Genomic DNA, 26,149 nt, shown 5'->3' with positions numbered 1-26,149 from the left:
ATTTTAATTTGTTTAGGAATAAGTGTATATGAATTTAAATTATTTTTAAAATAGTTTAAACGAGTTATAATCTGAATTAAACGACAAAAATTCGAACAAAACTCAAATTGAATTTTATAAATACCCGAATATAACTTAAATATTTATTCTCAAAAACTCTAAAACCGAATAAACATGTGAACGAAATCGAACGTCCAACTTATAGTTTTAAGGAAAGAACTTATAATCAAAAATTATTTTACAAATAATAGTATAGATTGTAAAGAGTATACTTATATAGACAAAATAAAAATAAAAACTAAATGTTTTTTGATATATTTTCATAAAGACAAAATTTATATAAATTAGTTATATTTATATATTTTTAAAAATAAATAAAATATTATTAACACAGACTCGCGCGTAGCGCGAGTGGAAAACCTAGAAGCTGCAAATCCCAAACCATTGTTTGCCGTAATCCCTTAGCTAAAGCTGCATCAAGAGAAGATCGAGCTCCTTCATCAGGGGTTTGGAGGAGGCCAATAGTTTTGAAACAAAGAAACGCAAAAGCAGATACATATTTAGGATACTCTCGCATTAGATTTGTTTTCACAAATCCAGGATCTGCAGCTCTGCGTTTATCAAGCAAAACATAATCTGTAAACATTGAAAGAGAGATAGAGTAATTACAGATTAAGACAATTTAGGAAGCATCCATACATAACAGAGACATGGTGTGAATCATCTTTGAGGCGAAGCTGTCTATGCAATTCATATGAGAAAAGTAGAAGGCATACTATATACAAGAAGCATAAACTCATCAGTCCCAAGGAGGCATATACAACTATATATAAATGAATGTTTTGAACTTACATTTAGAATACTCGTAGACATGTGCATGAGGATATTGGTTGAATGTCGTGAAATGTTCTCCAGTTACATAATCTTTGTTAACTTTCCCAATAGAAGCTACATAGACAAGCAACAAGTTATCAGTTTCACTTAGTTGGACTCTTATTATGATAGGTTCATTAGTGAATTGCGACACAAAATATATTCACCATAACGATGTGTGAAAGATACAACGTTCACGACCCGTGATGGCACAGAGCTGTTTTTCAGAAGTGGTAAAAGAAGTTTTGTCATAGTGAATGGACCAATATAGTTTGTAGCCATGGTCCTGAAACAGTTTTAGAATATATATTTTGAGCATATCAAATGTCAAAAAGCGATGAAAAGAAGACTTACCTGTCATAACCTTCAGTGGTTGGTCGACTAGAAATAGCCATCATCCCAGCATTGTTCACTAAAAGCTGAAGTGAAGGATGTAACTTTTCGTCCGAGAGCCATTGCTTTAGAGAGTCTTTAAAATTGAAGATTGATGAAAAATAAGACATGTCAACTACGAAAGATTTGAGTTGTGCATCTTTTTTCATGCTCTTTATATCTTCCAAAGTCTGTCATAAGCCAAGAAAATCTTTTTTTTTCTTTTGCATCAAAAGAAAAAGATAATTTTTGAGCTAAAAATAAAAAAGAATGTTAAATAACCTCTGAAAGAAGCTGAGGAGACCTTCCAACTGAGAAAAAAAAATCAAGAAATATGTCACCACATTAGATGAAGAATACATATACATTAAACACTTTAGGAAGTAATGCATTACCAAGAACGACATAGAAGCCCTTCTCTGCAAGAGCAAATGCAGTGGCCTTACCAATCCCAGAAGTAACCTGCAATCAAGAACCAACAATAGTTCAATACTCAGACACAAAACTCATAACATAAGAAGTCTATACATTTATAAATGGAGGCATTACATAACATAACAAAAGGCAATGATTCACATTACACCAGTGCAAAACAGAATGATCTAGATTTTTAACTCGCGCTACGCGCGAGTTTGTTTTAATAAAATGATTTTAATTTCATAATAATTTCAAAATAATATGTATATGGTTTATTTACATTTTCTGTGAAATTATATACAAAACTATACCTTTTAAATAATTAATATTTAGATATTTTGTCTTGTATATGTAAATGTATATGTGCGTTTGTAAAAGTACTTATCTTAATCATAGTTAGAAAAAACAGATTGTTTAATGCATATTAATTAATACTATACTGGTATAAATAATTTATTATAAGTTTCTATCTATCATTTTTTGAATAACACCAATAATTAATCCATATGCACAATGTCGAATTTTTCTTTGTATACTTATTGTGTGCATATTGATTTGAAATACTCTTATTTACTTATTTAAAAAGCATATCTAATATTATAATATTTAAATTTATGTTTTGATCATAATACAGTTTTGATGAGGTTTAAGTAATATTAAATATCTTTTGTTAGATATAAAAATGTGGAAATAAATATATAATTTTTAAGTAACGTTAAGCAATGTTTTATTTATTAAAATATATAAAATATTAGATATATCTTCTACCTAATCTAGTTAGAGTATTATTGATTTCGGGGCTATGATGTTTTATTAGCTCACATGTATTTTTAATGTATGTAAGTATGTTAGAAATTCATTGTTTCTATATTATTGATTAATATTTCTTAGATAATATAATTTTCACTGATAAATGTAAATTATATATACTCCATATTTATTTATTTTCCTGTCGATGAGATTATACTCTAATGTCAAGATTATTTGAAAATAATATTATTAATTTCAACTAATTCATTATGTGATCCTCTTTAGATTTTTATATTTTATTAATTCTTCAAATATTTTTCTTTGATAAATTCGTATGAACTTATTTTTATCTTAATTGTTAGTTTATCTTAATAGATATTTAAGTTTATTTTAATAGTTTTTTTCACAAGAAATTTCAGATTTCTAGACATAGTAAAATATGATTCTGATTTGGCATGTTTTTGATAGTTTTAAATTAAATCTATAATATTTTAATAATATATAGACCTTCTCATAAAAATACACAATTTTGTCGTTGAATTTATATAGAAAACTATCATATGTATATTTTTCACAATTTAGATGGTTACGACAATTTATTATTTTTAAATTTCCAAATAATTTGTATATATATATATATATATGAGCCAATTCCATTTAATTAATTATCTAGTAGTTTGCCTTTTTGACACTTAATTCCATTTTGTATTCAAATAATCAATTTTGAAAATTTTAACATTTTTAAAAATAGTAAAATTAAATTGTTATATTATATTTTGATTGATTGCTTATAGTCCTGTCCTATGTGTATATTCCCAATTTTTAGCTGTCAGTTTTTATATAGTAAATAAAATGACGTTTTAGCATATTTGGTGTTTTAAAAATATTATGTGAACATTCTCAATTATTTGTACCTTCAACGTATAAATAGTATATGCTATTTGTCAATATTTTCATTAGCATATAGCCTAAACTTTGAAAATCATAAGTTAAATTTATTTAATTATAATTGTTTTTGAAAGTCTTGTATTTTTTAAATTAATTATTATTTTAGATTTTATTTTTTTATTTTAAGTTTCGTAAAATATTTATATACTAAGTTAACTTATTTATAATTTCTTACTTTTGTAAATTTATCTTATTTGATATTAATTTATATTTTAGTTTAAAATAACTTTTTTGTTAATATTGATATTTTTAAAAATAATAAAAAAAAATCTGATTTGGCATATTTTTATTGGTGGTTTAAATCATATGTGGACGCTCTCAATGGATTATAGCCTCAACTTTTATATAGTATATAGGCTAAAATTTGAAAATCATAAGTTAAATGTATTTAATTATATTTTTTTTTGAAAGTCTTGTATTTTTTAATTATTTATTATTTTATATTTTATTTTAAGTTTCGAAAAGTATCTTATATATTAAGTTAACTTATTTATAATGTCTTATTTTAGTAAATTTACCTTATTCGATATTAGTTTATATTTTAGTTTGAAATAAACAATTTTTTGGTAATATTGACATTTTTAAAAATAATAAACAAAAAATCTGATTTGGCATATTTTTATTGGTGGTTTTAAATCCTATGTGGACGCTCTCAATAGCTTATAGCTTCTCGAGTCTCCCATGTTGCACCAATCGCTTTTCTAATTTAAATATTGACAGTTATTATAATAGTTACATGTCTTTTTTTTGTTTATTAATTTAAAAAATATAAAACATTTTACTAGATTTTACACTTGCGCTACGCGCGAGTCTGTAGTAATAATTTTGTTTACTTTTATAATAACTTTAAAACTAATTATTTATCTGATTTATATAATTTTCTTATCTGAAACATGATTCATTGATTTTTTATTTATGTTTATTTTATAACTATACCCTCTTATTAGCTATTTAGGCTTTGAATTTTAAATGTAATAGTTATGTTTATAAACATATTCATAATTTTTGAAAAATGTTAATTTGTATTTTGAAATATTATATAAATTTCTTGTTGCATGTAAACTGCCAATACATTATAATATTTTGTCAAACATTTTACATATATTTTACTTGACTACATAAAAGATTAAAGTGTTAAAAAAATGATTAAACTATCTTGCATAATATCTAATTTTTCTTAATAGTCAAAAAACTTTACTTGATGTAAAATAATATGTGAATTAATAAAATTTAGAATCTATAGTATTAGAGGTATCTACTTGATGTAATTAATAATTTGTATTTTAGTTAAGCTTGTATGATCATATAATGTAGTACAATATATTATAATTTATTTTTGGGTACAATAGTCAATATTTGATTTTTGGTGTTTACATGAAGATTTTTGAGATACTTTGAAACTTTTACATAATTTGATAATTATTTTTCTTTTCTAGTTGCTAAATACTGACAATAAGATAGCAAAAATCTTAGATAGCGTATTCTTTGTAATCCTGAGACTTTTTTTATAAATGTTCAAAATATGTAATTTTGTATGTTTTTAGTTTGTTGATTATAATACTTAGATAGTATATTTATTTTCATAAATTCATATTGATTGTTCCTTCTATCATTCTTTTATGTTATCTTTCATGCTAATTTATTGTTATAAATTTTATTAAAATCTTAAATAACTTATTTGACGTGCTTGCTTAGGCTCTTTATTATTAATCTACCTTATAAACATTATGCTCTAAATATTTTTCTTCGACATAACTCAACAAAGAGAATCGTAAATTTTATATGTTTTATGAGGTGAATCAGACTAATGAATCAATGATTATAAGAGTTCATCATGTAGTTTGCTTTAAAAATAAAAATCTTGTAAATCACACCATGTTAATTGATTTCAGTATAGTTTATTTGGTTAGTTTCTATGAATATTTTGACTGTAACTGCCTAAAATAATATTTTTCAGTGGCTTAAAGCTTCAACTCTTATATAGTATATAGCCTAAAATTTGAAAATCATAAGTTAAATTTATTTAACTATAATTTTTTTAAAAGTCTTGTATTTTTTAAATTAATTATTATTTTATATTTATATTTTATTTTAAGTTTCGAAAATATTTTATATATTAAGTTAACTTGTTTATAATGTGTTACTTTTGTAAATTTACCTTATCTGATATTAGTTTATATTTTAGTTTGAAATAAACAATTTTTTGGTAATATTGACATTTTTAAAAATAATAAACAAAAAATCTGATTTAGCACACCCTTGTTGATGTTGCGTGCTTCCCAAAAGTGAATCATTCTAACAAGAACTTCATTCTTATTAAAACTTTTTCTTAGATCATAAAAAACCAAAGAAGAATCAGAAGCCACCATTGCGTAAATATATCTTTTTCTTTTCAGTATCTCTCTCTTTCCCAAAGTAAATCTTGAAAATTTTTGGAACTCTAGACAACTATTTATAGTCACCTAATACTTCATTTATTAGAAAGTTTCTTCTTTATATATTAAGTGAATTTCCCTTTTAGATGTTTTAGTTTTTGTTAACTTAATATTTTCTTTTTATTTTCCATTTTCTATATCTGTTACCATTTATTTAAGTAAGTTTTCAAATTTTTAATATTTATTTTTCTTAGTTTATGTTATATATATAATATTAATTTCGTTTTTTAAATCCTTTTTGGACATATTAACATTTTAAAAAATAATAAACTAAAAATCTGATTTTTTTGTTATATATTCATGTTAATATGACATTTTTATATTCATGTTATATATTCCCTTTTTTTGTTAACTTATCTATTTTCTTTTTATTTTCCATTTTCTATATCAGTTACCATTTATTAAAGTAAGTTGTCAAATTTTAATATTTATTTTCTTAGTTTATGTTATATATATAATATTAATTTCGTTTTTTAAAAAATCTTTTTCGGAAATATTAACATTCTAAAAATAATAAATTTAAAAACTGAAAATGTTAATATTTATTTAGTTAGTTTATGTTATATATATAATATTAATTTCGTTTTTAAAAAAAACTTTTTTGGAAATATTAACATTTTAAAAAAATAATAAATTGAAAAACTGATTTGTCATATTTCAACTGATCGTTTAAAATCCTATGTGGACGCTCTCAATGGCTTATAGCCTCAACTTTTATATAGTATAGACTAAATTTTCAATTCGCGCTACGCGCGAGTCTATATTAATAATTAGTAGCATTGTTTACTAATATTAAAATAACAGAGTATAATTGGTTTATATGCATTTTATATGAAACTTTATTCAATGTGTGCTTTATTATTTTTCCTATTTAGACTTTTATACAATTATATTATTTAATAACTAATATTTAGATATCATTTTTTTACCCAAAAATATCTTCTTTTGTGTATGTAAATTTATATTGACATTTAAAATTAATAAACAAAATAACTATTTTATCATATTTTGATTGGTAGTCTTGCAATAATGTATGGAAATTCTCAGTGGTTTATATAATAATATTATATAGTATATTTTATTTTTGAATATTTCAATAGTGTAGTCTTTAACCGGAACTTTGAAAATTATGAATTTAAATTTAGATTAATATAGTTATAATTCTTTGAAATCTTGTATTTTAAAATTAATTATGATTTGTTATTTATTTGTTATTTTCGAAAAAACTATTATACATTATGTTAACTTATATATAGTATTTATTTTTTGTAAGTTTACCTTATTTGATATCAAATTATATTATATTTTATAATAAACAAATTTTTGTAATATTGACATTTTTAGAAATAGCAAATTAAAAATATGATCTGAATTAAGAATTTGTGAAAAGTCACCTTGTAACTTGTTTTGTTGTTGATGACCAAGAAGTTCTTTATCTTGTAGATTATACCAGCCTTTAAATCTCCTTCATAGCACACTATTCAATTAGCTAGTATGAAAGGGTGGATTGTTGATCCCTGTAAAAATTTGTGTCAAACAATATAGACTGCTTATAAAATTTTGGATTGATAATTTCTATTTAGAACTCTTTGTACCTTTTGATCAATAAGAGATAACTCGAGACCATAAGAAAACCACCTTTTTGATGTTATGTGCTTCCCAAAAGTAAACTACTCTAGCAAGAACTTTATTCCTATTAAAACTTTTTCTAAGATCATCAAAAATAAAAAAAGAAGCAACCATTGTGTAAATATCTCATTTTCTTTTCAATATCTCTCTCTCTTTCTCAAAGTGAAGCTTGCAAAAAATTTCAAGCTTTAGACAATTATTTATAGTCAACCAATACTTCATATATTAGAAAGTTTCTTCTTTTGTATTTAAGTCAATTTTCCCTTTTAGATGTTTGAGTTTTTGTTATTCATTGACTTTAAATTTAGTGTTCCATTTTCTTGTATAAATGATAGTTTTAAAATAATAAATTAATTTTTATACCAAAACAAAATGGTAAATTAACTTAAAATAGTTAAATTAACAAACACAAAAAATCTGAAAGTATTTGTTATACGTAAAAATAAATTCAATAGTACATAAACTAAACTTGAAAATCATGAAATTACATTTAGATTTATAACTATAATTTTTTGAAAGTCTTGCATTTTTAAAATAATTATTATTTGAGTTATTTTTTTGTTAATTTTTGAAAGACTATTATACATTATTTTAACTTATACATAGTATTTATATTTTTGTTAATTTAACTTATTTGATATTGATTTATATTTTATTTTGAAAAAACGATTTTTGGAATGTTTAACATTTTTAAAAATAGTAAATAAAATAACAATTTGTCATATTTTATTAGTAACGAAATTAATGTTAATAAACTAATATTAATTTCGTTTTTAATATAATTTTGGAAAATATTAATATTTTCTATAAATAATCAACTAATATAATGATGTATCATTATTGGTTGCTTTAAAATCTTATGTGAATAACCTTTTTATTTTTGATTTCCATTTTACTATAACAATTAACATTTAAAGCAAGATGTAAAATGTTAATATTTATTTTGTTAGTTTAAGTTATATACAGAATATTAATTTTGTTTTTAATAAATTTTGGAAATATTAATAATTTTATAAATAATAAACTAATAAAATGACGTGTCCTAATACGATTGGCTATTTTAAATCTTATGTGGACGCTCTCAATAGCTTATAGCCTCAACTTTTATATAGTATAGATTCATTCTTATTAAAACTTTTTCTAAGATCATCAAAAATAAAAAAAGAAGCAACCATTGTGTAAATATCTCATTTTCTTTTCAATATCTCTCTCTCTCTTTCTCAAAGTGAAGCTTGCAAAAAATTTCAAGCTTTAGACAATATTTATAGTCAACCAATACTTCGTATATTAGAAAGTTTCTTCTTTTGTATTTAAGTCAACTTTCCCTTTTAGATGTTTAAGTTTTTGTTATTCATTGACTTTAAATTTTGTTTTCCATTTTCTTGTATAAATGATAGTTTTAAAATAATAAATTAAATTTTATACCAAAACAAAATGGTAAATTAACTTAAAATAGTTAAATTAACAAACACAAAAAATCTGAAAGTATTTGTTATACGTAAAAATAAATTCAATAGTACATAAACTAAACTTGAAAATCATGAAATTAAATTTAGATTTATAACTATAATTTTTTGAAAGTCTTGCATTTTTAAATTAATTATTATTTGAGTTATTTTTTTGTTAATTTTTGAAAGACTATTATACATTATTTTAACTTATACATAGTATTTATATTTTTGTTAATTTAACTTATTTGATATTGATTTATATTTTATTTTGAAAAACGATTTTGGAATGTTTAACATTTTTAAAATAGTAAATAAAATAACAATTTGTCATATTTTATTAGTAACGAAATTAATGTTAATAAACTAATATTAATTTCGTTTTTAATATAATTTTGGAAAATATTAATATTTTCTATAAATAATTAACTAATATAATGATGTATCATTATTGGTTGCTTTAAAATCTTATGTGAATAACCTTTTTTTTTGATTTTCTATTTTACTATAACAATTAACATTTTAAAGCAAGATGTAAATGTTAATATTTATTTTGTTAGTTTAAGTTATATACAGAATATTAATTTTGTTTTTAATAAAATTTTGGAAATATTAATAATTTTATAAATAATAAACTAATAAAATGACGTGTCCTAATACGATTGGCTGTTTTAAATCTTATGTGGACGCTCTCAATGGCTTATAGCCTCAACTTTTATATAGTATAGATTTGTGTTAGTTATTTTATGCAATCATCCTAGAAAATAGCTAGATATATAAAAATATTTCTGTTACTTTGAAAAATATATACTTTTGTATTGTTTAAAATTATGAAATCAAATTGTATATATATATATATATGTATTTCATCTAAGAAAATATAGACATAAATAAATATTATTACTTTAAAAGTATATTTATGTTATTTAAAAATATTTTATGCTTAGTATAATTTAAAACTTACTCATTTAAATGTCTACATGTCCATGTCTACATCCATATATTTAAAAAAACACTATTATGTTTACACTCAGTAATACTCAAGGTAGTAGTAATATTATCTTGTTCATAGTAATATTTTTGTCAATTTCAACATTTCTTAGTAATACGAATAAAAAAAAATTCTAGTAAAACCAATTCATTTATATAGTTTTAGATGGTACATAACACTTATGTAGAAATAAAATTTTAAAAATATGTAATTTGTGTGATTCACCTTATTATGACATCACCATCAAGACACTAGATATGGAAGTATAAGGAAGTTTTTGTAGAAATGGTAGTTTTTATAAAACTTAAGTAATAGTAAATATCTCATGACTAATCTGATATCTAAACACATATGTGGACATATAATTCAAATTATATGTTATATCTGCTGAAAATACATAATAAGCCAAAAATATAAAGTTTTTAGAAATATGTATAATACATAGTAATCCAAGGTAATACAAGGTAGTACAAAGTAGTCCTAGTAGTGCTAGTAGTCCACATACACATTTATATAAATAAAAATATAATATCAAATCTTCAAATTTATACATCTGTTTAATCAAAAGGTTTTAAGAATGATAAATTATTTATAAAATCAAAACATTTTGTAAATAATGTTAAAACTAAAATAGATTTAACTGAACTGGAATCTTAAATTATACAATGTACATAAAAAGAAAAAGTGTCAAAATACTTTTTATAAAACAAAGAGAATATTATTTTATAATTTATATAGATTGTTAATTTAATAACAAATATAAATAGTAAAAATATGAAGTATATTATTTTCAATTTTAAGGCCATATTATTGAAATTAAGGAAATTTAAAATTATTTTTTGATAAAAATACTATTGAAATATAGGTTTTATTAAAAAATTTAGTTTTAAAAATTTAAATATTTTTATGTAAACCAAATTTATATAATTTTTATTAAATTTAATTTTAAATTGGTTAAATACATATATTTTTAATTGTATTTTTTGAAATATTGGTGAAATAATTAATATTTTTTATTTTTTTGTTTGTGAAAATATTATTTCAAGATACACATAATTTTTTTTTATTTTTGTCATAAATCATTAGCTATATTAATAATTAACAATTTTAAGAAAAAATTAAAAAATTTGAAAAATATAATATGGGATCCATTCGAAAAAATTAAAAAAAAATCTAAAAAAAAATCTGGTCTGTACATAAAATAATATGAGACTCACCTGAAAAAAAAACAAAAAAAAGTACTGTGGGTCCCATAGTTTTTAAAAATAATAAAGAAATGAAGGGTAAAAAGAGTAAGGAAGAAAGAGTGGAAAAATGTGGGGTAGTTAGAAAAAGGGTGGGTTAATCAGAAATAGAAATTTTCTAACTAGGACATTTTAGAGCACTTTCCTGCTTTATTTGATCCACCACCAACCAACTGTTCTTATTGTTTTTCTCAGGAAAACTTTGTGGCTTCTTACTTCTGGATTTTCTTATTCTCTTCTCTCTCCAAAGTAAGCATTCGCTTCTTTCAAAAAGCATGTTACTTTGGACCACCAACATCAACCCTATCTCGAGCTTAGGAGGATAAATCTCTTTCATATGAACACAAGTTGCAGTAGTAAAACTACATTGTTCTGAGGCAAGAAAATGTTGGGCTCCTCTTCTTGTTAGCACAAGTAACCTTCTTGATCCTAACATTACAACTGAAGCCGCCAGGCTGAAGAACTGTCTCACACTTGCAAGAGAGACAGAAATGCTATCTAACTCCTCCATGCTCTGTCTCTCCGCTCTGAACTTCTCCATCTTGTGCTGACACTGTGTTCCCGAGCGCTCAACGGCGGATCGAGCTGAGACAACGACGTAGATCTGAGACAAGTTGCTTCGGCTTTTGTTGTGTTAGAGTTTTAACTCAGAAAAAAAAACTCAGATCATTGGGCTTTTGTCTGCGCACTGACTTTATATGTTTTGGGCTTTTGTCTCCGCGTTGACCTTTTTTTAACCGTCCGACACTTAACCGTCCGTTCTAAATTTTCCAGTTAACGTGATAAGCAAGTAAACACTTTTGAGAAATTTTAGATTTTTTTTCCTTTTAATTCCTTAATAAAAGATCTACATTTTCTTTTATTTACTAGGGCCTTGATTGGTACAGCAGATGAAGAAGAAGTAGCAGAATGCTGTAGAAGCAGTATGCTGCAGAAGCTGTATGCTCTCATTAAAATTTTTAATAAAGTGATTGGTAGAGCAATAGCATTATACAATTTTAAAATTATCATAAAAGTTATTATATAATATATTTATTTGAAACTAATATATATTAAATTATAATATATATAATAATATATTTGTTATTAAAAATAATGAAACTTATTTAATTTATAAATTAAATTAATTTTTAAATGTGAAATAATATTATTAAAAAATAAAATTTATTTAAAAATAAAATTTATTTTTGGATATAAAAATAATTTGATATAATTAAATAAAATAAATAAATTAAAAATGATTTATATAAAATCATCATTATTTATTTATTGGTTGAGCAATAAATGATCCATATATAATATTATCATAAAAATAATCTATGACATATAATTTATTTATTTAAAAATAATATAAATGTTTTTATTTTATAATATATAAATATATATTATGTTATGTTTTTTATAAAAAATAATGAATGATATGTGTAATTATATAAATTTTATTATATTTTAAATGTGAAATATTGTTATTTAAAAATAATAATAATTAATCACTACTTTTAGTTTTTTGAAAATATAATTTTTTTATTATAAACATAACTTTTATATTATTAAACATATATAAATTAATTATATAAAATTATTTTTGAATTTATATAATTCTAAATGCAAATGCTCTTCCAAAAGCTTCATATGAGAGCATTGAGTAAAGAGCATTTGGAGAGCATTAGCATCATGTAAATGCTTTTCTAAAAGCTTTTGTTATCAATGTTGATTGGATAATAAATAGCATAATGCTAATGCTAATGCTCTACCAATCAAGCCTTAGGTCAAGTTTTAGATATAAATACGCAAAGATTATAGGAGAGCAAAAGATATCACATCAATAATCTTTACTTCCTCTTCTCTTCCTAAAGCAAGTTCTAGGTTTTTCGTTTCTTTCAAACCTTTCGAAATCAACATGAGTAAGGAAGAAAACTCAGTTTCCATCCCAATCGATCTCATCAACGAGATATTCTCGAGATTACCAGCCAAATCAGTCGCTAGGTTTTCTTGCCTGTCGAAGCAATGGAGGGACATGCTTGACCGTCCATATTTCAAAGAGTTGTTCTCCACCAGGTCCTCGGCTCGGCCGCGTCTCTTATTCCTGGTCAAACGGGATGGTTGTTCATGTTATTTCTCGTCGCCTCAGCCTCATAATCTATACGAGAATAAGTCCTCATCTCTTGTAGTAACAGCCAACTTCCACATGAAGTTACCTAAACACATGCCGACTAGTAATGAAAAGCATGCCTTTGGTTTGTTCCTGTTACGTGTGTACAAGGGGTTGGTTATATGTAACCCTAGCACAGGCCAGTTGGCTCTTTTACCCGACAAAGAGGGGCTGAGTCCGATAATCTATTTATTGTTTGATCCGGTTGACAAACAGTTTAAGGTATTGTCCTTTAACTCTTACAAGCCATCTCTAATATTGACACTAGGTACTGGAAACGATTCGTGGGAGGAGATCTATTGTCCCTTATACCCTTTGTCTACAGATGGTTTGCCTGAAGGGATATGCATCAATGGGTTTTTGTATTACTTTGCTACACAAGAGATTAATGCTGTATTTTCTTATCCCATAGTTTGCTTTGATGTTAGGTCTGAGGAATTCAAGTTTATATACATAGATTTTATTCGTGGTCGGTATAGTATTAAAATGATAAACTATAAGGGAAAACTAGGGGTGGTTACTCTAGAGTATGATTATAACCCTTGGGATTGGGATCCTAATGACTCCAGGGGTAGAAAGTGTTCCCTTAAGTTGTGTATGTCAGTTCTAAGGGATGTTGATGACCCAAACTCGGAATGGTCGGAACATGTCTACACTTTTCGGAAGACGAATCAATGCGTTGGCTGTAGAAATGTTTCCACTTTATGGGAGAATCAAATCGTTGCTGGGGATGTTTCTGTTGTTGGAGTGACTGCCACAGGTGACGTTGTTTTGTGTATGGAGGATGCATCTAAGCCGCTTTATGCTTTCTACCTCAATATCGAAAGGAAGACTCTCCAACGAGTTGAATTCCGAACTGCTAACAATGAAGCTTTTGAGAAATGTAGTAGCAAAGTTATACTCTCTGTGGACCATGTGGAGGATCTTGACTTTATTAATATGGAGACTAGATATGATGAAACACCTATATATAAGTTGATGGCGTAAACCCACCAGAGCATTACATCAAACATCATCTTAGGCTCACATGCAACAAGATCGCCAAAGGTTTGAGAGCATTAACAAATTTGATTCTCAGCTTCTTCTTCCATTTTTTTTTGTAGATGATGATGAGTTGTACATGATTGCTTCTTAAGCTAAGCTTTATTTACAATATATGTACACAAGTTGTATTATCCCGGTAAACTATCAAGTTGGCAAATAAATTCTTAGATAATAAATTTTTTAATTCAAGTTTCAGGGTCATTTTTTTACGACACTTCCTTGTTTTGTGCGAGTTTATCACTCTGTTGGCTAGCATTTTTATCATGTCCTGGTTGTGTTACACGTCACTAGAAGCATTCTTGTGTTTTGTCCCACATTAATTGGGGTTTGGCATGTACATTTTGTAGGCGCTTGACAATAACTAGCTTTTATCAAATTTGGAACACATTACATGGGTTTGGTGTATTTGTCGACTCTATTTGTTGGGAACAAGCAAAGTACTTGCGGGTTCTTAAACTTCGTTTGTGAAGTACACTATTTTGACTAATTACAGCAAATTTGTTACAATATTTGGAGCTGAACACATTAGATGGCATGAGCTAGATATTGAGAAGCTTTAGTAATATACATATATATATCCTGTATTTTTTTAGTGGTTTATGTTTAAGATTAACAGCTACTGATCTATTGATGAGTGTTTTCTGGCTTGATCAGCCTAACATTTAATTTGGTAGAATTCCAATTTTTTTCATACAGTTAAAAAAACAAGTACAACAGTGTCAATTGTGACTAACATTAGCTTTATACAGTCGACCAAATCGACATTATAAATTTCGGTTTCATAAATATTGTTTCTTTCTTTCTATCTACCATCAACTGCAATTGTATTTATCAATTGCACAAAATGGTTCCTCACCAGTAATGGATTCTATACTATATTAATAACAATGATGTGCATTAGAATCTTTATGGAAAAGAGCATAATCTCAGTTACATCTCAGTAAGAACCTGGTACTATTGTAAGCTTTTCCCTCTTCAGTTTCACTCTCCATTACCATTTTTGGCTTCTTTAAATAAAAACCCATCTGAAAACCCAAAATATAAAAAGGAAAGCGAAGTTCCAAGTGAGCAAGCGAACATAAACATATACATTTGGTCAGAGCCGTGCCTTACATGTTAGCAAAGAGGCATTGGCCACAGGCCCCAGAAAACAAAATTAGAATAGTTAGCTAATGGATGTTAATATATTTAGAAACACATTAAACACACATATGGGTTTGGTGTATTTGGCTGACTCTCTGAAACAAGCAAAAAGTAGTTGGTGGTTTCCAAGTTCCAGCAAAAGACTTTCCTCTCAAAGTATCTTTGGTTCCATAACTTCTTCCTACTCTTGACCAATTGCAGCAGCTGGAGAAGGTGTTTGGAGCTCAACACATGAGATGGTATGAGCTAAATGTTGAGAACCTTATTCCTGTCTTTTGGTAGTTTAGGTTTTAAGATTAGCTGCTATTGATCTACAGATGAGTGTGTTCTGTAACTACTGATCAGCCTAACATTTGATGTCAGTTTTGACTTTTGACTAACTTTAAATTCATTCCGTTCGATCAAAACAACATTATAAATATTGTTTCTTTCTATCTACCATAAAATGTAATTGTATTTGTAAATTGTACACAATGGTTCCCAACCAATAAATGGATTCTATACTATTAATAACAATGATGTGCATTAGAATCGTTATCGGAAGAAAAAGTATAATTCCAGTTATAGCTCAGTAAGAAACTGGTACACAATTGTAAGCTTTTTCCTCTTCAGTTTCCCTCTCCCTCTCCATTACCATTTTTGTTTCTTTATAATAAACCCATCTGAAGACCAAAGAAAAACAAAACAAAAAAAAGGAAAAAGAAGTTCCACGTGAGCAAGCAAACGAAACGTATATACATTTGGTTGGAGTATGATGTCTCTCACCTGTACTATGGTTGGAATGTGAAGTAGTAGTAGCTTAGGAAGACATCGGATATGAGATTCAGAGATATATATATTGTCTATTCAACTTGGAAATTTCTGCAGTGTCTTGGCCAGCAAGAGCGCATTCCCTGCATTTAACCAAAATAAGAAAAGAATGTTTACATATATTGATGCACACACAACAAGAGAGATCACAAGTGTTGTTCACACTGGAGAAGCCATTACCGTTGAGGCGCTCTCTTTCAAGCTCTCAAAAGACTCTGCAAGTTCAATTTGTTTCGACGCCGTCAAAAGGAGCGCCTGTCACAAACATATTTAGATCCTAATTAAAAAACCTATAATGCTTCTTGAAACAAAAGTGTTTCTTTTTAGGGAGAGAGAAAAGGGGTCTCTGTCTACCTTCTTTGTCTTTTGTAGATCTTGCTCAATGCATTTGATGCGGTCTAATGAATCACGAAGTATGTCTTCTTTCTCCTGAGGAATGTCTGTTGGTTTATCAAACAAAACTGTGACCATGCTCTCCAGATTTTGCAATCTTAGCCAACATGGATGGAGAGACTCTCCTCGCTGCAGCAACTGAGTTGGAGGAGGAGGAGGAGGAGGAAGAGGAGGAGAGTCCAAAACCGGTGGTCTCAATTGGTTTTCTGGTTGCTTATTTACAAGTCTTCCAAAGATCCGAAACATGAGACACAGAGATGCAACAAGTTGGATGATAAAACGAGCCAACGAGCTTGCAACTTTCTGAAGAGACTTCTTCAGCCCCCTTTCTTCTGTCAGGTTACTAGATAACTGATCTGCAGAAAAGTGTAAGCAGAAATTATAAGAATCTTATCTAAAAAAAAATAGTTCATTTCAAGTTGCTTTCAGCCTACTTGTTGAATCAGACTGTACAATTCTCCCAGTACCAACTGCTTCAACTTGATGACTTAGCTGAGCACTTGTGTCCTGGAAACACAAGACACGCAGCGTTAGACTATGGTAAACAAAACAGAGGAGCACGAGTAAACTAACTAACATGTTCAAAATGCGATGCTCTCTCTCTAACTTGTCCTCCATCAGGTGACGATATTTCTGTATTCACATGCTGCAGCAAGAAATATGGAAGATGACATTAAATACATAAAGGTAAACAACAAGAGCCAATCACTGTTAAGACTCACCGGTAATGTAAATAGTTTAGCTACTTCCCCATTCTCCGGGAGCTCTATTTCTTTTATTTTGTACGCGGCATCTCTCAAGCGCACAAGCTACACAAAGTATGATGAGAAAACAGAGAGTTTATATCATATAAGACTTTCCAAAGAGATACTAGTGTCTACACAAAACAGTTGAGCAGATAGAGAATCATACTTTCATTATCTCAGGATCATTCCAAGGACCCTTGTTGAATCTAATACATCCACCTTCATTTGCACACGAACAGTTTCCACCAAGAAAATCAGGAAGCTCACTGTTGTTAAAGAGAAGCTATCTGTATCAGCCTCGGAACAAGTAAAGCAGAATTGGATTATTGAGTAGAAATTCTCACCTTGGATCTATAATCTCAAGAAGGTGACTTCGATCTTTGTTTTTCAAAACATGTATCTTAGAAGAAGTTTTAGGGTCGAGAAAGCCTTTGACTGTGTTCCAAATGATAGAGAATCCGTTTCCAGCATTAACGATGTACATCTGATTCAATGTCTGTCTTCAATAAACCAAACCAATGTTAAGTCTTCTTCAACATCCAAAAGTGCACATAAGGTTTCACACTACACCCACCTCAGGATAGTTGTCACCGTCGATTTTCTGCATACGCATCACAAGGTCCTGAGCTAATTTCCTCAACCGCATCCAGCTCTGCACCCAAAGGAGAAGCCTTTATGATTAAAAAAAAAAAAAAAGAACTTCCAAGGAGTAAGGAATTATAATGATAAAAAAGAAAGGTACCAACCACTCCTTGCACATCTATAATGGTTGTTGAAGAATTGATATGTCTCTTTGCAGCGATGGAACAAGCTGGAAACTTCTCAGAGAAAGTCTTTTCAAAACCTTGTACATGATATCTCAAGAAACGGTCCAATGAAGTAACTTTCATTAGCTTTCCTGGGTCAACTTTACCAAGACGTTCGATGTAGACAGGCCTGCCTTCTCTATCTACACCATGGTACCCATGTGGATAGTATTGTTGTACTTCTTCGTACTCCTCGTACACAAAATCCTGGAAAAAAAAGGATGAACTTTTGACCGTTAGTAAGTAACACAGCAAAGAAAAGACCCATGTGGAAAAAAGATTATTCCACCTGCATTATTGTATCAACTCCATTCTCTCTCCTCCACTTTAGCATCTCTTCCCACATATGAAGAGTTTTGTCATGATCAAACCTCCTCGCTTTCAAGAACCTGCTTCCAACAACTTGATCAATTCCATAGACAATCTGAAACACTGTTTGATTGACTGACTGATTGATTGATTTACCTCAACATGGTATGATATTCATCGTGTCGAGGTGGAAGCAAGTCAAGAGAAACCAAAGCTTCTCTAAACACATTAACTGCCTTCTCCTCTTCAGCATCTCTCACATCCTCAATCACAATAGCAGCGTATTGATCAGCTACACGCTTCCCTCGTTTCCTCAAACTATGGGTGAGTTTGGTGGAAGCTTTGATAGCTTTCTTCTTCAAGGATCTAGAACCACGAGCTCTTGGAACAAGAATCTTCTCATCCTCTGAGTTTTCAATAATCTCTCCCTCCTTCTTCTCAGTTTCATCAGGAACCGAAAGGATCTCACCTAAAGCTGTCATAATAATTAATAATTTAAAAAAAAACAAAACCCAATCAGATTCTTGCTAAATCACCTGGCATTTGCTGAGAGAATCAATCCCAGATGCTTCAAATCCGATTCCTGATTCAACAAAACCTTGATGAACAAACGATAATCATGATCGTTAGATCCCAAAAAAATCAAAACCTAGAAATGAAATCGCGATCTTTTCATACCTTTTTTACCTAATATGCGATCTCGCAGAGTATAGATTTAGGTAAAGAAAAATAAAAAGCGATCTCTCTTTCTCTCTCTCTCTCGAAACGTAGCTTTCAGATTACGAAGTCAAATCTCTTTTTATATACACGACGAAATACATATGCAGATACGTAGCCCGGAGAAAGAAGAGGAAGCGTCGTTTTTAAACAAACATTAATGCAGAGAAGAAGAAGAGGAAGAAGACGACGCGATGAAGAGAGAGAGAGAGCTTCATGTCGGTTTTGTCCGCCATTTTTATAGCCTTAACCGGTTTGCTTAGCTGGTAAGATATGAAATTAAACCGGAAACGGACCGGTACTTATTTAAACGGGGTGGGTCAACCTTTGTGGTTTTTTTTAGTCAATGCTTTGGTAATTGCAGTGATTACGTTACGGTTAGTCAAAGAAAAAGTGTTGAGTTAACTTGTATAAACGTCTGTTTGGTTGGTGTACCGGTGGTTACGGTCCGCGTAGGCGCTAAGCTAACCATCAACTTTTCCAGTTTACTGTTTCTTATGTCTTTTGTAAATTAAATTTAAATAGATGTGGGTCCACCGACAGAATAGTTTTACTTCACGTTCTGTCCAGTAGGAGGTTGCCACGTGGAGACAGCCGACGCAGATTCCTGTATTCGGCGAGAGAGAAGAGCCACGTATCTACTTTAGGTCCAAAAGGAGAGGGACAGGTAGACCACGTGAGTTCGTCCATTAATTCATGGACTTTGCATATGAATCAATTTTTTTTTTCTTTGTCAAACTAGTGCAAATCAAAGAATACAAACGCTTTTAGATCATATCAAAATATTTCTCACTTGAAATATTGAAAGTGTTAATTGGCTAATAACCACCCTTATATTTAAAATTTCTTTTATTATAGAAAATTTACATCTGATGCCAATCAGAAACAGATCTAGAAAACATTTACCTCCATCAAAAAGATATTTAACAGTGAAAACCCATTTGCCATTGCATTCTTCCCTGGAAGGAGACTATATCTCTGTAGATTTTATAGCGCCAATATCTCTATCCACAGCATCACACCACTTTAAAAGTATGCCTCAAGAAAAAAAAAAGAAGGATTGATATGTAATATTATTGATATACTAGATTCGGATCCGGCAGATGCGCAGAATTATTTTTATTCATCTTTATAATGTATGTTTTAAATTTTATTTTTGGTTTTATGATATTTTATAACTTCAGGGAAAATGTTCTTGTTTTTTGAATAGAATAATTTACTTTATGTGTGGTTTTATCTTGTGTTAAATGTGTAATTTTATAATAAATTTAGGATCAGACTGAAGTTAAGATTATTGAGACTTTATGAGATTAAACAGTTTTACTAATCATGTTTTTTCTATAATTTTAATGGTGATTGTTAAAGCCACTTTATATTTCTATTTTTATTTATTTGTCTAAACGATAGATAGCAGTTACAATCACTCAATTGAAATGTTTGCCTTTGGCAAGGCAAATCTGATGAATCTTTTTTTTCTCAAGATGTTTCTTTGGATTTTGCATGAATCGACTAACCTATGATTTTTTTCTATTATTATTCGATGTCTTACATATTTTTTATTAGATTATGTATTTTTAATAAATTATTATCTATTGATTGATTTTTTCACCAAATTGAAAATTTATTATGTATTTCATTAAATTGTTATTGTTTTATTTGTATATTTTGTTATTTTAAATTTCTAAACTAATTATTGTAAAAAAATAGTTTTGGTTATGTATTTCATTCTTTTTTAAGTGGCATAAGTTCGATGAAACATTAGAAAAATATTGTAACCGTATTTTTATCTTTTTGTTCTTATTATTTCTCCATCTATTCTTAATATTTTTTATTTTTGCATTATATTATATAACTTATTAAAATATAACTTGTTGACTAAAATTCCACCAAAATTAAGTTACATTATCTTTTTCACTATTTTTGTTTTAGTTTTAACTAATTTTCTAAATCATTATTTTGATTATGTATTAAATTTTTCGTGTGTTTTTCATCATTTTTTGTATAAGCTTAAATTTGGTGGTCAAAAAGGAGAAAAATAATTCATGAGATTAATTTCTTGTATTTTTGTAGGCATGAGTATGATAAAACATGAAAAACAATAATGTAATGGATTTTTTTTTTTCAAATTTCTATATTAATTTAAAATTTTATGTTTTTAGGTTATATTTTAGTAAATATTGATGTTAATATTTTGATGGGTTAAAATAAATATTGATTAGTTTTGGTAAAATATTAAGAAAATAAAAACTGTAGGACAATTTGGGTAAGATGTTAATAAAAATAAAAAAAATTAGGAGAATTTCTAAGTTTTGAAAAGATAAAATGATGTTTATATTTTTTATTGGGTGAAAAATGAAATATTGATGAAAATAGGTTTATGGGTTATTAGATTTTTGTTAATTGATTTGGTTTAAATGTTAAGAAAATAAAAAATTTAGGATAAATGATTAAATTTTTAAAAACTATGCTTATATGTCTAATTTTCAGATAATGGCTTAAGCAGAAAAGACTTTGTTCTCCTTTTTTTTTTTGAGCAACTGACTTTGTTCTCCCTTTTTTTTTTTGAGCAACTGACTTTGTTCTCCTTTATACAATATATAGATAGATATATGCCACCAGTCAATCTAGACATGCAGTAATTTTACTTTGCTATCATCAACTCTAACGAGACGGAAGTTAAAACATAATGGTATTGTAAATAAATATCAAATAAGCTTGAACCCTACTCAAGTATTCCATGTTGAAAACCACTTTTACCTTTCAGTATTTAAATATTTGAGTTGGGCAAAAGTGATAACAACAAAAAAAAAAACTCCAATAAAAACAAAACCAAAATGTCTCATTCCAATCTTTACGTTTACAAGCTACCAAATGCAAAACCGAAATTTCAAAGAGTAGAATCGAGACGAGCACAAACGCAGCAAATATTAAACCAAAAGACAGATGCGAATTCTCAGTACTTAATCGGTGCAAGAACATCAAGCTGGGCTCCAAGTTTCTCCTCAGCAACCTTCTCGGCCTTTGTCCTGAGCTTGATGAGCTGTTTCTTACGCTCATACACAGCCTGTGACCTCTCCTTTCTCTTGACCTCAAGCTCCTGCAATATCATTATTTAAATGGTTAATCCCAGTTTGTTCCAGATGATGATGTCCAATATCAGAAATGATTTGCATATGCTACTAAGTTAAGAGTTCCAACACCCGCAGGATTTAGCAGACAATCTTCTTTTTACTACATAATCAACTCAGCATTCAAACAATGAAAAATGTTAAAACTACCACCCCAACTACATCTAGTCATTCTTCAAAACTAAATACTATATTTATGAAAATGCGTAAATAACTAAATACTATATTTATTAAAATGCGTAAATGAAGAAACTTTTGTTATATACAGAAAAGGGACATACCTTGATTGTGTCGTAGTGGTTCCAGCCAACCTCAGAAGAAAGACGGCCCAACAAGCAGTACTTGTGACCAGCCTGGAGCCTCAAAACCCTGAGCAAGAACAAAATGAAACCAGTTGATAGCTGAAACCCATTGGACATTATCTTAATTCAAATACAAGAAAAGTTAGAGAATTATTACTTGAGAGCATCAGGAATGACCATTCTCTTGACTTTGTCGTAAGGAGGAGGGACTCCTTCAAAAACCTTCAAACGGGCAAGAGCAGCAGCTCCACGCTTGGTCTTGTGTGGTATCATCCTGTCACACAATCACAAAACAACTTGAAAAAACATTCTCTCACACCACTTCCACTAATACATTTCGAACATTCGCCAAAATGATTCATTTTCTTTTTTTTTTTTGCTAACAAAATGATTCATTTTCAATAGTAAGAATAGCATTAAGTAATGTAAGAGATAAAGAAAACGAACCCACGAAGGGTACGCCAGAAGATCTTGGAGGGAGCCCTGAAGTGAATGGGACCGTGAGAAGGCTTAGTGTTCATGCGCTTCCTGAGAAACCTCATGTACTTCATCTTCTGACGAACCAGCCCACCTGACAGACAAATCTCTTCGCATCGGACGACGACAACTCTCTGTCCGTTGAGCAGCTCCTTGGCGATGATGGAAGCAAGACGCCCCAACATGTGGTGCCTCGCATCGACCACCACGCGCTTCGCGCATATCCCTGAACCAGACACCATCTCCTCCCTACTCGATTGATTCTCTCCGTCTGCTGCTTCTCCCTTTCCAGAGGGTTAAAGAGTAGACTCAGTGGCGGATTATATACGACGCGGCTTTGTAGAAAATATTAGGGTTTCTCGTCTTAAAACCTAATGTTAATGGGCCGTTATTTAGGCCCAATAAAAGCCTCTGACGTTGAAACCATTTTTTTTTTATTCTTCTTTTCTTTCTTGTCGTCAGATTCGTTTTCTTCTTCTTCCTCACCACAATGAATATAGCTGGGAGGATTCGACGAAGTTTCTTCGGAGATGAGAAGAAGGAACTTCCCAGTGTAAATGGATCATCGAGCAGGAAAGAAGATGATTTGCTAGGAGTGACTGATGAATTAATCGATCACGTCAGGTCCTTCACCATTGACACGTTTAAGAACTTCTCTCTCTACGGTAATTTCGTATTCGATTCTTAAAACAAAGTTTCCCGATCGGTTAAGTGATAATGGGGTTTATGTTTGTGAAACTAGACGAAGAAGCGTGTGTATATCCTTTGGCAGAAGTGAAGAAGGATTTGTCTGATTGGCAGCAGAGACACGCGGTTCTTGTACTATCCAAATCCAAGGTTTTTTCTTTAACATTTTTATTTTTATTTGATGGATCGACTTTTGTTTCGAATGATTAACGATTTAATCAAATGAGATCAGTGATATATCGTTTTAAGACAAGATTCAAAACAGAGCTTATATGTGTTGTGTCTTATAGAGCCTTCTTGCTTTGCTTCCTCACTTTGAACAAGAATTGGAATGAACTTGGTCTTGGTAGCGATAGGGGTCTTGGTCCACTGCTTAAACTTTAATCAAACTCGGATCAAAGCATATATGTCGAATCTTATAGAGCATATGCTTCAAAGCTGCACTCCTTATGATCTCCCTAGGCTTATGTTCCTTATGATCTCCCTAGGCTTATGTTACTTTATGTGGTTGGCTTGCTCATGTTTACCTGTTTTTTTTTTCTTTTTTTTTTTACCCCAGTAGATTAGGAAAAATGGGTTAAAGACTTAAAGTCTTATTGAAGAGTTTCGACGCTGCTTTTTTTTTAAAAAAGATTGGTTTTTTTCGGTAACTTCAGGAACTCTCACAGCTGAGATTTAAGTTATGCCCACGTCTCTTAAAGGAAGATCAGTTTTGGAAGATATACTTCAAACTTGTCAGGAACATTGTTGCCAAGTAAGCACTTTTTTCTCATGCTATGTTTTGTTTGGGATGGCTCCATGTGTAAACTATTATAAATGAAAAGAACATCATGTAATAAGTAAAAAATACGGAAATGTGATTGGTATTTTGGAAATTATTTTGCAGATATGAGGTGCTAGCAATCCAACAGGCTTTAATCAGGACGGTAGCCATGGAAGCTTCTGAAACCAAGGGTGTTTATGAAGTTGAAATGTCAGAAACCAGGCCACAAGGTTGAGTAGTACTGGACCTGCAACTCCATGAAATCTTAGTAGCTTAGGACATGTGTTGTAACTTTTACAGACTAGTAAACTCTTCTTGTAATCTAACTGTGGCTGCAATTATCTTAAAAACATTTAGATTTTTTTCTTCCCATGACTTCCGTTTACAGTTCTACTCACAGTGATTTGATACAAGGATTCAGTAACCAAAACCAAAATACTAAATCACTAAGGCTGGTTGGTAAAATATAATTTCAAGTGTTTTAAAGGGTGCAAAACCAAGAAGGGTTACACATCTTCAGGGGTGTAAGTGTAAGCAACCAAATATAAACATTTATTTTTATGGTCATAAATTAACAATTGATTTAAAATGTTTTAAAAACCATAACTTTTTTTTTCCATAAAAAATATACAAACGCAAACCATTTTCAACAGGCACACACCATGTCTCCCTATAAGATTCCAGCATACTCAAAGACTGCTATTTCATTATGTGCTTGGTGATGATGACTCATTAGAATCATGAGGCCCTTCCTGGCTTTCATCACGTCCTTGTGCATTCACACCCTCACGGACCATCGGTGCCAGAAGGATACCGACAGAATTGAGATTGAGCAGAAGCTGACGAAACGATGCACGCTTAAACCTGTGGTCAGGAGTGTGTTGCTGGTTGAATCTCCCCGGAACTTTAGAAGGAGACTCGTAACAGGCTTTGCAAAGGTCATACCCCATTTTCTCCTTGCAGTCTCTGCATCTGTATCGCTCCCCTATGATTGGATAGACCTGCAAATGTCACATCACCAATTAGAATAATGAACTACCAAAAAAAACAACTCTGTTTAGGATAATAATGAACTTACTCCGCATGAATCACAACCAACTCCGATGTGAACATTACAGGTAGTGTTTGGAAGACTGTTGTTGCTGTTTTCTTCTGATGAGGAGGATGTGCCGCCCTCTTTGTCATAGTATTGAAAATATACATGTCAAATGATTACAAAACTATGAGTCAGTCTCTTGTGTACACAGATGGTTCATAGATTTTCTCACAATGCAACAACAGCAACTTACTTCCTCTGCTATTGTGGGTAAGCTTTTTCTGAATCAAACTTCTCCTTGAACTGTATTCTTCAGGAAAGCTTTCCTCCAAAAGCTGCTCAAGAGCCAAACAAACTTTGGGAAATCTTCTTGGGTCACAAACATGGCACTCTTTACATATGATCTTTTCGCTTTCTTGATCCATCATATCTACCACACAACCTTCACAATACACTGCAAAAGGGATGACATATGATATTATTTATAAGGGAAAACTCAGAAAGAAAGAAAAGTAACATATATGTAAAT

The 26,149-nt window shown here is 29.3% G+C and overlaps 6 protein-coding genes across 14 annotated transcripts in view; 2 read left to right on the top strand and 4 right to left on the bottom strand.

Annotated features, from left to right (window-relative positions):
• Nucleotides 1–385: 385 nt before the first annotated feature.
• Nucleotides 386–11,648, bottom strand: LOC108858240 (uncharacterized). The gene is made up of 8 exons (XM_018632194.1): nt 11,547–11,648; nt 1,641–1,707; nt 1,528–1,556; nt 1,228–1,436; nt 1,041–1,159; nt 853–948; nt 700–775; nt 386–611 (listed from the first exon to the last, which is right to left on the bottom strand). Exons 1-8 carry the CDS (start codon nt 11,646–11,648, stop codon nt 386–388), a joined length of 924 nt encoding a protein of 307 aa, XP_018487696.1.
• Nucleotides 11,649–12,888: 1,240 nt separating this feature from the next.
• On the top strand, nt 12,889–14,445 carry LOC108856206 (putative F-box protein At5g42430). Its single transcript, XM_057010523.1, has one exon. It carries the CDS (start codon nt 13,008–13,010, stop codon nt 14,244–14,246), a length of 1,239 nt encoding a protein of 412 aa, XP_056866503.1. The 5' UTR covers nt 12,889–13,007; the 3' UTR covers nt 14,247–14,445.
• Nucleotides 14,446–15,849: 1,404 nt separating this feature from the next.
• LOC108856205 (phosphatidylinositol/phosphatidylcholine transfer protein SFH9) lies at nt 15,850–19,439 on the bottom strand. Of its 8 annotated transcripts, none has more exons than XM_018629958.2 (15): nt 19,189–19,439; nt 19,047–19,108; nt 18,667–18,985; nt 18,491–18,590; nt 18,142–18,408; nt 17,970–18,047; nt 17,740–17,891; nt 17,562–17,661; nt 17,372–17,458; nt 17,227–17,295; nt 17,084–17,156; nt 16,611–17,005; nt 16,437–16,511; nt 16,212–16,339; nt 15,850–16,108 (listed from the first exon to the last, which is right to left on the bottom strand). In XM_018629958.2, exons 2-14 carry the CDS (start codon nt 19,051–19,053, stop codon nt 16,289–16,291), a joined length of 1,773 nt encoding a protein of 590 aa, XP_018485460.1. In that variant the 5' UTR covers nt 19,054–19,108; nt 19,189–19,439; the 3' UTR covers nt 15,850–16,108; nt 16,212–16,288. The 8 variants fall into 8 exon arrangements, with proteins under 8 accessions (XP_018485460.1, XP_018485464.1, XP_018485461.1 ...); XM_018629962.2 differs by having other exon boundaries at nt 18,667–18,979; XM_018629959.2 differs by having other exon boundaries at nt 19,047–19,093.
• A 2,606-nt stretch (nt 19,440–22,045) lies between these two features.
• Nucleotides 22,046–23,462, bottom strand: LOC108856366 (60S ribosomal protein L13a-2). Its single transcript, XM_018630149.2, has 4 exons — nt 23,105–23,462; nt 22,815–22,931; nt 22,637–22,724; nt 22,046–22,324 (listed from the first exon to the last, which is right to left on the bottom strand). Exons 1-4 carry the CDS (start codon nt 23,374–23,376, stop codon nt 22,181–22,183), a joined length of 621 nt encoding a protein of 206 aa, XP_018485651.1. The 5' UTR covers nt 23,377–23,462; the 3' UTR covers nt 22,046–22,180.
• Nucleotides 23,463–23,582: 120 nt separating this feature from the next.
• LOC108863308 (uncharacterized) lies at nt 23,583–24,954 on the top strand. Its single transcript, XM_018637691.2, has 4 exons — nt 23,583–23,799; nt 23,877–23,971; nt 24,478–24,575; nt 24,708–24,954. Exons 1-4 carry the CDS (start codon nt 23,625–23,627, stop codon nt 24,817–24,819), a joined length of 480 nt encoding a protein of 159 aa, XP_018493193.2. The 5' UTR covers nt 23,583–23,624; the 3' UTR covers nt 24,820–24,954.
• Nucleotides 24,955–25,115: 161 nt separating this feature from the next.
• Nucleotides 25,116–26,149, bottom strand: part of LOC108863307 (E3 ubiquitin-protein ligase PRT1) — a 2,183-nt gene continuing 1,149 nt past the window's right edge. For both annotated transcript variants that reach the window (XM_056986635.1, XM_018637690.2), the window contains 3 exons: nt 25,874–26,074; nt 25,663–25,760; nt 25,116–25,585 (listed from right to left, as the gene is read on the bottom strand). In XM_056986635.1, coding sequence (XP_056842615.1) covers nt 25,292–25,585; nt 25,663–25,760; nt 25,874–26,074 — 593 coding nt within the window. In that variant the 3' untranslated portion in view covers nt 25,116–25,291. The remainder of the gene's footprint in view (nt 25,586–25,662; nt 25,761–25,873; nt 26,075–26,149) is intronic.

Source organism: Raphanus sativus, chromosome 5 (genome assembly GCF_000801105.2).
Source record: "Raphanus sativus cultivar WK10039 chromosome 5, ASM80110v3, whole genome shotgun sequence".
Taxonomy (NCBI): domain Eukaryota; kingdom Viridiplantae; phylum Streptophyta; class Magnoliopsida; order Brassicales; family Brassicaceae; genus Raphanus; species Raphanus sativus.
The sequence above is the reverse complement of the archived record's forward strand: the minus strand, read 5'-3'. Positions and strand labels throughout refer to the sequence as shown.

Excerpts from the sequence above, each read along its gene's own strand:
- LOC108863308 (XM_018637691.2), top strand. The coding sequence starts at position 23,625 with ATGAATATAGCTGGGAGGATTCGACGAAGTTTCTTCGGAGATGAGAAG. Across the intron at positions 23,972-24,477 it reads TTGTACTATCCAAATCCAAG|GAACTCTCACAGCTGAGATT; the intron begins GTTTTTTCTTTA and ends CGGTAACTTCAG. Across the intron at positions 24,576-24,707 it reads GTCAGGAACATTGTTGCCAA|ATATGAGGTGCTAGCAATCC; the intron begins GTAAGCACTTTT and ends ATTATTTTGCAG.
- LOC108858240 (XM_018632194.1), bottom strand. The coding sequence starts at position 11,648 with ATGGAGAAGTTCAGAGCGGAGAGACAGAGCATGGAGGAGTTAGATAGC. Across the intron at positions 1,708-11,546 it reads TCAGCCTGGCGGCTTCAGTT|GTTACTTCTGGGATTGGTAA; the intron begins GTAATGTTAGGA and ends TCTTGATTGCAG. Across the intron at positions 949-1,040 it reads ATCTTTCACACATCGTTATG|CTTCTATTGGGAAAGTTAAC; the intron begins GTGAATATATTT and ends TTGTCTATGTAG.
- LOC108856205 (XM_018629958.2), bottom strand. Across the intron at positions 18,591-18,666 it reads GAATATCATACCATGTTGAG|GTTCTTGAAAGCGAGGAGGT; the intron begins GTAAATCAATCA and ends TGTTGGAAGCAG. Across the intron at positions 17,157-17,226 it reads GAGCATCGCATTTTGAACAT|GACACAAGTGCTCAGCTAAG; the intron begins GTTAGTTAGTTT and ends TTGTGTTTCCAG.
- LOC108856206 (XM_057010523.1), top strand. The coding sequence starts at position 13,008 with ATGAGTAAGGAAGAAAACTCAGTTTCCATCCCAATCGATCTCATCAAC.
- LOC108856366 (XM_018630149.2), bottom strand. The coding sequence starts at position 23,376 with ATGGTGTCTGGTTCAGGGATATGCGCGAAGCGCGTGGTGGTCGATGCG. Across the intron at positions 22,725-22,814 it reads GTCATTCCTGATGCTCTCAA|GGTTTTGAGGCTCCAGGCTG; the intron begins GTAATAATTCTC and ends GTTCTTGCTCAG. Across the intron at positions 22,325-22,636 it reads ACCACTACGACACAATCAAG|GAGCTTGAGGTCAAGAGAAA; the intron begins GTATGTCCCTTT and ends ATGATATTGCAG.